Source organism: Mytilus edulis, chromosome 7 (genome assembly GCF_963676685.1).
Source record: "Mytilus edulis chromosome 7, xbMytEdul2.2, whole genome shotgun sequence".
In the NCBI taxonomy this organism is placed as follows: domain Eukaryota; kingdom Metazoa; phylum Mollusca; class Bivalvia; order Mytilida; family Mytilidae; genus Mytilus; species Mytilus edulis.
In genome coordinates, this window is record NC_092350.1 from 42,872,042 (window position 1) to 42,887,998 (window position 15,957).

The 15,957-nt window shown below is 29.4% G+C and overlaps 1 protein-coding gene across 5 annotated transcripts in view; it reads right to left on the reverse strand.

The window, feature by feature from the left end:
* Positions 1 to 364: 364 nt before the first annotated feature.
* The window catches only part of LOC139481527 (uncharacterized), a 43,775-nt gene continuing 28,182 nt past the window's right edge, over positions 365 to 15,957 (reverse strand). For 2 of the 5 annotated variants that reach the window (XM_071264917.1, XM_071264915.1), the window contains 3 exons: positions 8,241 to 8,336; positions 6,420 to 6,593; positions 365 to 4,050 (listed from right to left, as the gene is read on the reverse strand). In XM_071264917.1, coding sequence (XP_071121018.1) covers positions 3,574 to 4,050; positions 6,420 to 6,593; positions 8,241 to 8,336 — 747 coding nt within the window. In that variant the 3' untranslated portion in view covers positions 365 to 3,573. Of the gene's footprint in view, positions 4,051 to 6,049; positions 6,071 to 6,419; positions 6,594 to 8,240; positions 8,337 to 15,957 lie in introns of all 5 variants that reach the window. The other 3 variants (XM_071264918.1, XM_071264920.1, XM_071264919.1) reach the window with 3 other exon arrangements.

A 15,957-nucleotide genomic window follows, 5' to 3' on the forward strand; every position in this document is an offset into this window, starting at 1 on the left:
CCACCCATCGGCACTTAAACATTTGAATGGATCAAGTGAACCTTACCCTCCCATAGATTCCAAGCCCAACATTTTTTTTTTAATTTTCTGACATTAATATATTTAGTCTGGCGTACTAAATTATAATCCTGGTACCTTTGATAACTTTATACTGTTGGCTTGACTGTCCTCTGGTTTTGGTGGATATATGTCTCATTGCCATTCATATTTCATGATAAGAGAGTTGTCGTGTTTGCAATTAATAGAGTATTTTTCAAAACATTGTCTTGTGAGTACTTGCTCATTTCCATCCCCACTTCAGTATCTTTTGAAAAATCCTTGTATTTTTTTTTATGAATTTGGTTCAACAACATAAACAAATAAGTGTACTTTCAGATCAGATTTATTTTCAAACTCTAAAAATATCATTTGAACATTTAACTGTTCATTCATCACTAACCAATGTAATGTAAAAAAAAATCAAAATGCTAACATTCTGTGGAAGTCAGCACAGAATATCTAACTTCTAAATTAATTCTGATTATAATACATTTATACTGTTATTGAGCTTAGTCTGTCAACTAAAATGATTCATTGACTTTTTTTCACATATATTTCAGGCCTATTAATATTAAACATACAACATTTTTTTTGAGAAAATATGGAAACTTTTGGGCTATGGCTATGGGATATAGAAATATTTGGATTAAATTTTGGATTTGGATAAAAGCAGAAAATAACTTGTTATATTTTTCACATCACTGATCCATTTGCTAATAAATTTTAAAATATGAAATGCATCTAACATGTTTAAAGGAGAAGTTCTATATGGGAAAAATAAACAAATTTTATAAATTTTGAGAGTGAAATTTCATTTGTTTTATAAATATGATTTCTACACACTTAAAAGAATAAGTCTCAAACTCTAAAGTGTGTAATATATATGTACTAAATATAATTCAACATTGAAATGTCCTAGATAGACATTATTCTTGTCCAAAATAATATCATCTGGATACTTAATCTCACAATGGTCAGTACACAGAGGTCATACAGAGGGCACTCCACTATTTAGCTAGACACAGTTTAACAGTGATCGAATGTAGTGCTAAAATAATCCCCAGGTGCTAGTAATTTGTATGATTCCAATTCATCAACCATCTTATTGTACCTACTTCTCTCAAATTGCAAAAGAGGATAAAAAAGGAAATATCATCTGCTTACAGAACTCTGAAATCTTGTCTCTTAACATGGAACTCATCAAATAAGTACTCAGGAATTTTAAGATAGTTTAGTTGTAATATGGACATGTTTTGGTAGCAATATTTGGAATTGATTGTATTTCTTATTTGGTAATGACTCCATAGAAAAAAATCTAATTGGATTTAAAATACTAAATGTTATATGAGAGCATCAATACAATACTTGGAAAAATCCAGATGTATTTTGAGAGCCAAACATAGGGAATCACTGAAGTATGACTGAAGCCACCCTTAGGTCAGTCAGCGCCACTGTTTTGAAAATAACATTACAATAAACTTGATGCCTAATCAGTGGAGTACCTCCTTTGAATTTCCATGTAATAAGGTAACTGCAAGAGACTCTAGCTAAGTTGTATCTTGCATGATATTTTTATTTAATCATCATCTTATCAGACAGAATTAGATTTATTCTTTTATTAATCATTGGGATTAATTTTTGTGAAATTTAAACTTTAAAAGTATCAAATACCATGAAATTTTTAAATTAAAAAGAGAATGGAAATGGGGAATGTGTCAAATAGACATATGTAGACAACAACCTGACCAATGAGCAGAAAAATGTACTTATCTTTATAGATAAGATTTGATTTTATATTTCACTAGTTTGCTTTTGATGGAGATGAAATGACACCTTTCAACTTTATCACAATTCTTACTAATTACATTGATTACAAAACCCACTGAGACAGATAATATATAAATAAACAAAGTATTTATTTTAAAATGAACCTAACAGAAAAACTATTAAAATTGCTAATCATTATCACAGATACTTTGTAACAATAAACACATAGAAAATTATAAAAATAAATTAATAATTACAATGAATTATATATATTAAAACATAGCACAGATAGCAATACACATTATGTGAAAAAAATTTAAGCAAGCATCATACGTCTACAGTTTTCAAACCTAGCTAAATAAATCTACGTCCAACAGATAAACTACGAACAGTTGTTCAAAACAACAGAAGCCAGTACCTTTGTTTTAGAAAACTTAAAGACAAATATTTATAAGTGTGCAATTTTATAAATTAAGTAAATATAGAAAAAAAATGTTTTAATGATCATTATAATGGAAAATGTATATCTTAAGAATACTGTTACAAATACCAAAACCAAAATATTAAGAATTTATAGAAATATGGAATATTTCTGTATCAATATGATACTGTGGATTCGATTATTTTCATGGGTAACTATTTTATAGATGGGAGGAAAAGATTATATATTTGTGGGCCATAATTTCTTTGCATACAAGCTTATAGACTATTTGTACTTTGTTAAATGCTTGAATTCATGGTTTGCCAATGCTCACAACATCCATGTAAGTTTGTACCCAACAAATAATATTGAATCCACAGAAAGTGATTCATTCTCTTAAGTAATACAATGATGCCAAAAAACATCAAGTTTATGATATACGAGAACATTTTTCAGACATAACATGAAGAAAAGAATAGCATCTAATGAAATGTAATTGCACCAAGTCACACAATTAGTTACACAATTAAACATGAGCAAAACATCCAGAAAAATAATTTATGAGCGTAGAGTAATGTTATGAGCGTAAAGTAATGTTATGATTTAGTACACAGCAAACTGTATGGGACTGAAGCAATAAACTACAAGTTCTATGATTGAAAATAATATATTTGATTATCACCTTATAAATCAACATAGACAAATATATAGGAGGGTCTGGATTTTTTTTTTTGGGGGGGGGGGGGGGGGGACTGCATTTCAGTATTCTAATTGGTCCATTTATCTCTATTTTTTATTTTAAGCGCCCATTATTCTCTATTCTATTTTTTTTACCCATTTTCTTTTGTCATAACTATTTTTGGCACATCATTTTCCCTTTGTATACCCTTTCCAGATCCTCCTATATTTTATGACATATAACCTAATGTTATGCACCCTTTTTCCTTTTACAATCTGTAGTCATACCAACTGATTAACTCAGATTGGTTTTCTAAATATTTCTATGTATCAATGAAGTAAATGCATTGGATATATATAAGTAAAATATAAAGTCAAACATCACTAAGTAAGTGTATCATGTGCCGTACTTAAAACTAAATTGTTCTGAACTAAATGAGTACACCCAAGCCAAATTTTTCAACATTTATAACTTCACCATGAATCTAACTTTATTTCATTTGTTAGTTTATTCACAAATCAATTTCAAACCTTGTATATCTAACTTTAAAACAAAAATTGTTCCATTGTTTTTTCTCGTTTTAGATTTTTGCTGGTATTTATTTCTCAAATGCTTTAAATATCAATACATGTATATAATCTAAATAGTGTTGAACAATATTGTTGCCTTATGTTTCTAATCGTTGAAGTTCATCCCTGACATATTTCACCATGTGATCTTCACTTCCCATACTAGGTCCTTGTTTTGGACTCTCATCAAAAAAGTCATCATCTTTTTTATTTTCCGATGTGACACTATTATGTTTTTCTTCCTGTATATGTCCATCAGACCACAACTGATCGGCTGGTGATTGTTGTGATGTAAATCCTCTTGGTGAAGACCCTCCATCTCGTGCATCACTATGCTCTCTAGACTCCATTTTGTATCCATCATTAAATTTTTGAGAATTTTTGGCTAAAGAAAATGCATCATCTAAGAGTTTTTCTCCTTCTTTTCTTTTTCTAGTGCTATCAGCATTTAAGTATGCTAGGTTGACAATTTCTCTCGCTTTTTCCTTGGCTTCCTGATCTTGGAGATACCGTCTCCGATCCTCTCGCTGCTGTTGAAGTAGCTGCTGTCGTCTATTAAGAATCTCTATCAAATCCTGAAATAAATGTCAAAGATGTTTATAAAAATCTTGAGATGTGGTATGATTGCCAAAAGAGCGACTCTCCATCAGATTCTAAATGAAGTAGATGAAAGCAATTATACTGTTTATAATTGGTGTTGTAGGATTTCAATAGTTTATGCCTTTTAATATATATTAAAAAAAATAGCAGAACAAAAAAAGCAATATATATTGTTCCACATATGACAGAACATTTTTTCTGGGTAAACTAATGCTATGGTTATATATTGAGTGCCTATAGAAATAAAGCACATCTTATTTTTAGCCCCCCTTTATCCCTTTTTTAATGAAACAACTAAAATTTTCTTTCAATATATTCCTCAAACATTTGGATATGTGTTAATACTTTAACAGTCAATATTTTAACAGTCTGGTCCAAAATCAAATCTCCCAAATTTTTCATCCAAATGTGACAACACTGGACATAATACAAAGGTTAATTGTTAATCTGCATTAGATTTTGATAATCTTGTCAAAGGGGGGTTCATTAATTCGAAGTTTAATATCCAAAGTGTTAATTTGAAAATGTTCGTAAAATATGTGTACACATTTTTTAACATTTAAATCTAAAATCTATAAGTTCTGAAAATTGCTGGAAATATTCTGTATGCATGTTTTCAAATCCTTAGAATGATCGATCAATTTCCAAAAAAAATCTGTCAGTTTGACTAATTAGAAAAACCATGTAGGGATTGTGTTAAAAATCGAAACTCAGTATATATATGTATGCAAGGTATAACACAGAAATACGCTTTTAAATTAATGTTGTCCAAAATCAATGCGAAGAAATTTTTGATAGAATAAATGGAATTCACATCAGAGAACAAAATCTCTTATTTTAGATATGAAAGTGCAAGTTCATTCATAAAGTTATTTAATTAAACAAAAATGATGATATCAAGAAAAAGATCGATTCATCTTACATCAATTTTGACAAAAAGCATGAAGGGGTCAACTAACTTACAAATGCTAGCAAATATTCGCATTGGAGCATTAATTTTTCTTTTCAGATAGTGACATATAATAATATTGAAAGTCATTACAAATTGTAATGAGTAATAGGTTTTAAACAAGTTGACCACACAATTTTGTATATATATAAAGCAATTGTCTGTAGAACTTGTATTTAATTAACCATCTCTTCTAATTCAACAAAAACAAGTTTGAGTTTGAAAAAAGGTTTTTCCTAAATCAATTCCTTAACTGTTTCAAAATTTTCAATTTTTTTTTAGCAGAAAAATAACAAAATTTGAGAGTCAATTGAGAAAGTATACTTTGAAACAAAAAATTGACCTAGAATCAATATGTATCTCTGATTTTCAAACCAAATAGAGAATAAACTATGCAAAATCTTAACTATTTGACTTGTCAATAAAAGCAGTACTCTGTCATGTTTGTTTTTTGCTATTCAATGGCCGAAACAAACATTTTGGATAACACTTGAGCTCAATGTTAATTTTGCGAAAAAAGGTTCTTAAAATTATAATATAATAATTATGAGATGAGGCATGAATGCCAGTGAGACAACTATCCACCCATACGGTATAATTGCCAAATTTTGCTTAAAGAAATCGGGCTAATATTCACATTTTCTGAAAGCTGTTTTGATAATTAAAAATTTGTGATGGAGTTAAACATATGCATATTGCCTGTAATACTGTAATGATCTTCTTACAATAATGGCAGCAGTTTTGGTTGATTTACAATTAACCACACAAGTCTGAAACTAATAGCCTGAGGATAAGTATTGCTTTGTTTGGCTACAAGCTATCTGGTGATTGAAGAGTTTTTTGTTAAATGGATTGATGTTGCCTAGAAAACAGTCACACTGATCTTATGGACCATATGAACTAAACTCATACTAGCACAAAAAAATCTATTTAAATCAAACAGATATATATATCTATTCTAAATTAATATCCAATATAATTTATCTATTTTAATGCAATCTTTACACTATAAATGCACTTTTTACCTTCTGAGAAGTAGCAAACATCTAAAATAAACAAACATGCAGTATATAATGGCCAGGCGGGATACAAATTTAAATAAAGTATGCCATTCCAGGAAAAATTTATCATCACACTCTATCAGCATTTATATATGTCAACAAAGAATCAATTTTTTAGATATATTTACTGAAGACTTTTACTAATATCTACCAAATAACCGAATTGACGTCCCTCCTTTCTAATAAAATACTGTTCTGAACCAACAGCATAATGTTTAACACTATCATGCTAAAATGACGTAAGTATCATAACTTCCAAATTATCATGCAAAAGAATTCAAAACCCATCTAATTCCAGCACATGCATTTGTATCGAACATGCACATACTGGTACCTGAGTAGGGTGTTGTGGAGCAATAGATGACCCTGACAGAGGTCTGACCTCTAACTTTGGTTCAAGGTCACTAGGCTTTTGTGGTAAATGAGTATTGGTGAAGTATTCTGTGACTACATCTTGTGGACGATTATAATCTACTTCTAATAAAGGCTGTGCACTTGTATCATCATGCTGCATTAGTGTGAAAATACATTACAAACTCATTTGATAATCTATACTATTCCTCAGTCATATGTGTTACAATCTCATTTGATAATCTATACTATTCCTCAGATAGTCACATGTGTAACAATCTCATTTGATAATCTATACTATTCCTCAGATAGTCACATGTGTTATCATACTGTAAACAATTAATATTTCGGGAGCAATTTATTTTGCGACTTTTGCTAGAAGAAAAATAACATAAATAGAAATTACAAGGAATACGAAAACTTTGATATTTCCTTTATGACTACATAAAATATATTTTAAAATCACGAAATTCAATGGCTGTGAAGTGTACTAGAAAGGGCTAATCAAATATATATTAACAGCAAAAAGTAGCTGGTTTACAGTATCATTTCAGCCTTTTTTTGGAAAAGTGTCAAATACTACATACACTGTAGATTCTTTTATATTTGATGATATTAATTCTCTTGGATTGAAGAAAAATTATGTTTTCGTACATTGTAGTTTGTAAAAGTCTACCTACAAGCCTTTTGTTACATTTAACTTTTGATGAAGTTGACTTATACTTTGAAAAAAAATAAAAAATTGCTATCACACGATTGATAATGCATCTACACTATTTAGATTCTAAAAAAAACAAATGTTCCATCTCCCTGTAATTAATCATTCCCTTTAGAGATTTTAAAAACTGTTTCCAATGTTACTTAAGAGTAAAACTAATGGCATTGTCCATTTATTTCTTATTTGTTTTCCCTTAAGAATTCATCAGATATATTTTGTTTACACGATTTTACTTTGAAATACAATAATCAATTGTTTTTATCAGAAAAAACGACTTATTTTAGCTTTATCCCAACAGCGAAAATATCTTGAAATTACTTTTGTTTCAGCTATGAAATGTCTGAGAGTTCTTTCACATGCAATATTAGACTGTCAGTTTTGGCGTACAAGTTGATATTGGAAACTTTAACATGAGATGTGCAATAAATGGTAATTACAGCTGTCTAGTTATCTTGTATCTACATCAGCTAAAACATTGTCACTTAGAGAAACAATTAACAGCAAAGCATAAAGGATGAAATGACGGAATACAAATATTAACACTTGTAATGTTCTTATAAAATATAAAACTTAAAATAAATCCATAATTGACTACTTGTTCTCAAGTCAATCATTGAATGCATATAAATGCACACTCATTCATCAAACAATGTAAAGGATTTCTATTTCTCTTGGAATGAAAAATTGTTTAGATTTAAAAAGATGAAGTTGAATATTATGTAAAATGAAATGTATTCTTGGTGATGAATGTTGTTCAATTGAACCATCTTGACTGGGGTGCCATATTTTTAGGGTGCCATAATAATTGTTTCTTAGAAAGTAAAAACTTTTGATTGCTCTCAGTTACATGTTGCAGGAAAGAGTAATTGAAGTATTCAAACTGAATGAACTGTCGACCAACTCAATGAAGATTTCACTAAGTCCTTACGTAAAACACAGCTCTTCAGAGAGAGACATCACTGTTGCAGAAGTGCTAGTGTTTACTTTAAAACTCGTTTGTATTCATATATGAGAAGATAATGATTATAGTAATTGCAAAGAAATAGGTTAAACCTATAATTGCATGAACTGGTGATGAATACAAACCTTATTAGTAGTATTACGTTGTGACATTCTAACTCCATCTTTAGAATCAATCCTACGTGGAGCTGCTCTCATGTTACGTCCTAACTTCATTTCATCCTGGAAAGAAAGAGAAAGTTAAATTCAAAATATTCATTTATAATTTACTATACATAAAGATTTTTGACTCGACTGATAAAGTAAAAAATCTTTATTTAGTGTGAGCATTTATTCACATTTCTTTTCTTTTTTTTGGGAGGGGGAGAGGAGGCCTGAGGTAGAGTGAAAGGAGGTAGAAGTGATCAAAACATGTTACCATCAGTTTCAAAATTCCTGTCCAATACAGCGTATACTTTGAATTCTTCTTATTAAATCTTGTGAATCCTTATTAAGACTTCTGTATAGCACAGACATATTTTAAATTGATTCTTTGAACAAAATACACATATTCTTATCAAATATCAGAATATCAGTTTCTTTAAAGATGGTTATATCTTCAAGTACGTAATTCAGACTAAGGTAATTACTTCCCTTGTTGCTAAAAATCTCTTCAATTTGTAATGAAACCATATATGTGGTCTCACTTTTTAAATAGCAATTCATTTTGTCAGTAATTATGCTTTTTCTTAATGTTACGTAATATTTCATTTAACTTTTCAAACTTCTAGTCTAGGGTATATACTAAATAGAGACCTAATTTATTATTTTTTGATGTGCAAATAAAAACTCATAATTGTTTACCAGACATCTCCATCATATGACATATATTTCCAAAACCCCTTTGACTAAATTTAGAACTATATTCCAATTTCCAAAGTAACTTAATTATTTTAATGCTTGTTTTGGTATCCATTCATACAATTTTTATGCTTTTCCATTACAAAAATATTTGAACTGGCATTAATCTTATATACTTACATTTGATCATATATAGTTACTATCATAATGATAAATGTTTTATTCAAAGCAATATAAGAACTCCATTAATAAAAACCAATTATTGACATCAAGAATTTTTTTTATCGTAACTTATTAATGCACTGTATATCAGAATACATCAAATTGAGATATGAGTCCCTTAATTACTTCGATAATAAACGACAGAATCTACTCTTTGGTCACTGAATAAAAAATAAGCAAAACAACGGCTTACTCACAACTGAAATCGTTCATTTCCAAGTCTAATTCTATTATCAAAATCTCATGTAGAAATTGGAAGATTAGAAAAGTTCTGAAGCAATTTATTTTGGCCATTTTCCATTGATACATTTTTATTCATATAAGATTGTAATTGACAGAGGTCTTAAATGGTAATCAATATCTCAACTTCATCTGACCAAATACGTTTATGGACAAATGTAACCTCTGACTAAATGTGTTCATGGTCGGACATATGTAATATACATTGTTAAACTATTATATCATATGTTACAAATAATATGGAAATTGTTACATCTTGAGAGCATTTTTTGGATAAGCCATCTCAGGAGTGTATATAGTCAAACATTCAGAAAACTAAGATGCATAAATACTATGGAGCAAAGAGAACCTAAAGAATAGGTTAACTGAAGGCAACAGTATTTTACAGATATTCAGATCTCATAAATTAAGACATGGAGAAAAATCAAGGTTACAAACAAAAACTGAGGAATTTTCATGGACTCTAAAACGAGCAAAACCATAGGGTAACTTATCAATGAAATATATAAACACCATATGATTGGGTCAAGGGTATATTATACTGCTGAGAGAAGGGAAGTTGACAATTGGAAAGTTGAAATCATCATGTTTGTTAGAAATTCCAGTTTAAACAGGCACATCTTTGTCTTTCAGCTGATATAAATTTTGATGGTTAAAACTTAAAACTGTAGGAGAGTTCTTCTTCTTTTGCTTTATCCCAAAAATCTACAAATGTAATGACAGAATCTATCCAAGTAAACCATTTATTTATACGTCGAAGTACAGTCTTAAACATAGAGCCTTGGCTCACACCAAACAGCAAGCTATAAAGGGCCCTACAAATGTTATGACAGAATCTATCCAAGTAAACCATTTATTTATAGGTCGAAGTACAGTCTTAAACACAGAGCCTTGGCTCACACCAAACAGCAATCTATAAAGGGCCCTACAAATGTAATGACAGAATCTATCCAAGTAAACCATTTATTTATACGTCGAAGTACAGTCTTAAACACAGAGCCTTGGCTCACACCAAACAGCAAGCTATAAAGGGCCCTAAAAATGACTAGTGTAAAACCATTCAAACAGATAAACCCATGGTTATGCAATTCTATATAGAACTGGTGCAAACAAATGCTATGTTATTCATATCAGATATCTGCCATAATGGATCAGAGAAACTAGCCGTAAAAGTACTGTTTAAGCAAATCGTCAGATATTCTAAAAATTTTGTGCAATTATAAATACAATTGTAAAGAAATTAATTTGGAGAACAACTAATCTACTTGAAAACATTAAATTAATTAGTTGAGAAAGAAATTTAACAAAACAAAACTGTTTTGTTTTCAGTCTATTTCCATAACTTGATTAAGAAAGTTCAATTTGGAAGGAATTGTTAACAAAATCAATCGGAAAGAAACTAGTACTATCAGGTTAAAATGCTTTACAATCATTACTGACATTTGCTATCTCTTCCTTTTTTTTAAAAAGATTTTTAAAATAAAAGATCTTATGTAAAACACAGACAATATACAAAGTCAACTCGCAGAGCTTCTATACCTCATTCTGCAGCTTCATTTTTTTCATGAAATTGTGTAAATAAAGGACAACAATTCAGATAAAAAATGAGAACTTCCACTACATCTTTTATATGCCAACCCTTTTTTTGGATTTAGTATTGATCAAATTTAGTTTATATCTAAGTGCATTATCAGCAAGGAAAGTGTGAAGTTCTTTTTCCAGGAGTTTAAGTGCCTAAATCCTGATGACAGATTATTTAAGGGCAAATGATACAGAAAAGATCTCTAATGGATTTAAAAAAAAATAAATTTGTAGTTACCAAGTTACTGATTTGATGATGTAAGTGATTTTTCCAGGAATTTTGTGATGCTTCAGCAATGTTTGGACATCGACACATTAAAATCAAGATCCATTATTATCTTCCTTTGCTACTGATTGTAATCCCTTAATCCCACGTTTTATTTTCAATACCTGGTTTTAACAAATCAAAATGCAAATGCCTTCAAAATAAATTTTTGGTTTTTGAAATTATGTCACAAAAAAAGTAGATAATGGTCCAAGCCAGATGAATAGTGTGGAACTTGATATGATTAATGTTTTTTATTTTCAAACTCAGTTTCAAGTCAAATAAATTTGTTTTTTTTATCTAAAATTAATAATGTAAAATAAACAATTTTATCCAGGGAATTATATCTAATACAAGAATATACATACATAGGGATGTAGTCGGTTCTTATATACAATTTTAAACAGATGAAGTAAACAAACTTCTACTTTTTAGACTAGAAATAAAAGAAGAAGGTATAAATATTCATTAAAAAAAAAGATGTATAACTATAACAAAAAAAAAAACTGGCTGAATTAAACCAAATATGATACCAGTTACTCCCCTTTTATAAATGTAACTTATTCCTTTTTAATAAACAACAGTTTTATTTTCTTTAGTGGAAATAAAAAATCCAATTAAAAACTTTGATTATATTTTTACAAATATATAAGTTTGTGTGAAAAATAAATTGAAAGCAATACTTACTAGTTCTGCTGTGGGTAAATATCAAATATTTTATCCAGAGTCAGTAGATTTACTTCTCAGAAATTACAATTTGCATAAAAAGCACATTAAATATATCAAACCATCAGAGAAAAACTTCTGGAGAGAATTTAATATTTTCCATTTTCTTGAAATGGTTTACGTGCAGCCAAGCGGAATGATTGATTAGTTCTCCGACACAGAGTTTGTCAAAAGTAGGATCAAATATACCATTGATTTTTCATTCAGTATTGGAGGCGGAGAATCATATCTTGTAATTGGTATGTGCTGATTTATTTGAAAAGAAATAACTTTAGTAAGAAATTCTAGGAGAACCATTAGTTTGACTATTAAGTGCATCATAGAAAATCCGATAGTAAAAAATACATCCATACAAATATCACTTTTCGTCTGTCAGATATCTCCTATAGGAGTTTTTGTTCAGTAAAAGTACATTGATTAGGGACTTAAAAAGTTTTATGTACTAACACCCGCTGAAAGTAATCAACGAAATTTATCATTAGATTTATCCATCGTCAATTTATATGGAAAGTATTTTTTTTTTTTTTATATGTATTATAGAAATCAATGTTAAACTGCCAAAAGACCGAACTGTGATACATATAAGGTGTTTCTGTCACTGTCCTATTCATGTCCGATTAAAAACTCTGACAAAATAATCCCCCCTGCGGAGTTCATATACAACAATGTCTGAGTGTTTGAGACGAGTTTATAACAAATTAATATCTTTGGTTATTGGTTATTTCTGCAACAGGAATTTTTGCTACAATTACAAGTCAAGTCATTGTCTGGTTATAGATTAACAGCTTTGTGGTAAATGTCAAGCGATGGATTGCTCATATTTTATATTCTGACAACCCCTAGAGGAAACAATGTTTTTGTTGAAAGTAATTTTCTACCCTTTCCCAAATGTGCTATCACCCTAATTAAACTCATTTATGGCTAGTAGTAAAAGGTTAATTACTTAATTAAGATGTACTGTGAATTCTGTATTTTTGCTGGAGAACAATTTGTTTTGATTCCGTTGGTATTATGGTAAACCACAAATAAATATTTCAAAGAAGTTAAATTAATAGGATGTACATGCCAAGCAAAAAAATTTCCCAATTCATGAAAAATTGGTTCCCTTGAAAATATATGAATCCCTAGTAGTTGCTTGCTTTAGTTGGCACATATACCACAGGTTCCATCTAAAAATACTACTAAACAATCCAATACAAATTGCACAAATCCCTTTAGTGACACAGTCAGTGTTCAATCTATGGTAATCAACTGTTTCTTTTTCATTATAAATAAAAAATAAACTGTTATCACAGAGATATGTTTTGCTTTTTTGTAATTTTGATTATGCAAATGTTCAAATTAAAACAGCAGATATAAAATAGACAAAAATTCAAAAGTCAATAAACCATGAAGAATGGGTGGTGCTATATAATCTCCATGGAAACAATACTAGAAATGCCAAATTTGAATACCAAAGAGCATTGACTTAACATTAGTAGTTCACCTTAAATCGATATAAACACAAACTAATACATGTTAACTTACCAAAAATTTAAAAGTTGATAGACCATGACTGAGGGGTTGAACTAAAATAATCTCCATGGAAATGAGATATCCCAATGCTTTACAACTGCATATCAAATATCATTGACCTACCACTAGTGGTTCCTCATAAACTGTCCTAATCACAAACTAATACATGAAAACTAAGCAAAAGTTTCAAAGTCAATAGACCATGACTGAGGGGGCCGGGCCAAATACATATGGAAATGAGATGTGCCAATGCTTAGATTTATTGCATACCAAATTTGATTGACCTACCTCTTTTGATTCACCATTAAGTAGACCTAAGCACAAACAGCATATTATGTCCGTTTTTGACGCCGTCAAATATATTAAAAACTGCATTGGTTCTCAAGAAGGATAAGTATTATATATATGTACAACATCTTGAATAATAATTTTTGTTATCTTACATTTAACACCCGAAAATCAATAAATTTGAGCAAAAACAATCTTTATCTTTCAAGCAATTTTACAAACTTCAGACCTTTCAATTAATCATCAATCATAACAATAACATCCAACTCCAACTTATTTTACTGAGAAAGAAAAAAATCTGACGTCAGTAGTTTGAAATGAAGTAAGAGTAGAACAATTATTATGCTGAAGTATAATGAAGAGTCATAGCAACACTTCTGTGCTGTATAAAAGTTTTAAAGTCTCAACAACTCAACTCACCGATATAACCTGATATACCACATGAAAACATTTTCATATCAATATAATTCTCTTGTCAGGACTTAGTAAATCTTCCGCTTGAACTTTAGTTTGAAAAAGCCATAGTTCTTTAATCAATTTGAAATATTTTTAGCTGTTAATTTAGAAAGTTACGTAAAACGGAAATCTTCTGCATGGTAAAGTACAATCCATTTAATTTCAATAAACCATGTTGTCCGTATTTCTCTATAAATCTTTGTTTACATTAAGAGAAGGATTGGAATGTGACGTTAACCATTTACTTAATCATTGTTTCGGATAATGACTTTAATAGAACTTCCAAGAAAAAATGTAGGGATTACACTGTTCTGTGACATGTTTAGTATCAAAAAATAAGAACTAACAGTCTATTATTTGAACTTGGAATTATTTTTAACTATGGAATTTGCTTGATTTCTTGTTATTGAAATTTTTAATAAATTCCATGATTATTCTGTACTGAAATGTTCTGTGCTGCGCACAACACTTTCTATTACAAAGAAAATAATATATTTTCAATAGAATGTACTGTGCCGCGCACAACACTATCTAACCAAAATACGTTGTATGGAAAGTGTTATTAACCGCTCAAAAGATCATAATACAAAATAAACATGGAATTTATAAAAAAAATTTAAACACAAGAAATTATGCAAATTCCATAATTAAAAATAATTCCAAGTTCAAATAATAGCCTGTTAACTATAGTTTAAAAGAATTTTTTGGTTTTATTGGAAATATTTTTAGCAGAAATTTCTGAGAAAAATTTATAATTTTTTTACACTTGTAATGTAGTGTGTCAAATGCTTGTTATTTCCACTGAAAACTATCAATACCCCTTTAATTAACAAGTTGAGGTCAAATTTATACAAAAATAAGAAGGGAGCAGCACTTAATTAAACTATTAAGTGGAAAGCCAAATCTATATAAAAAAAAGAAAAAAAAAAGTAGGAAGCGACTTGTTAAAAATACCATTAAATATTAAGGGATGACATCAAAAGTTCAATGTAGGATAAAAAACTTAATTCACATAGCTTTTTCACTGACCCTTCCACCCCCCTCTTAACTTAATTTGGGAAAAATTGATTTACCAATAGGGATATATGTAAAAATCGATTTTAGATATACAAAACTTGCATAATTTTAACCCCCCCCCCCCCCACCCCACCCCACCCCCAAACTATTTGATTTAAGTTTTTTATCCTACATCGATCTTTTGATGTTGTCCCTAAAGAGAACTTCATCAACAAATTCTTTTAGGCCAATAACATTTACCAAACTCATGTGATAATTACCAAACTTGAGACAGTTGTGGTGATGTACAAAGTTAAAAGGAACACGTAACATAAGAACCTGAGGTGAAGGTCATTTGAGACATTAGTGATGTCTTATGAAGAAAAAAGAACAAGATAAGCTCATTATTCTTATAAAAATCTGTGTTTGGAGGTAAAGAACAACTTCGAACTTGAGACTTCAAGGAGCCTTAAACACTCATCAGGAACTATAGGATATATAAAGTCAAAATTTTTAATTATTTCACATATAAAGCAAAATGTGTAAGTTAATTAATTAATCTCATATTTTTGTTATTTCTTTAAAAATCGCAATAAATGTGTGTACAAACATTTGAATTTACACAAAATAAACTCTGACACACATATATAACTTGTATGAATGTGGTAAATTTTTCCAACTTTAATATTATATCATTTATTCAATTTAAAAAAA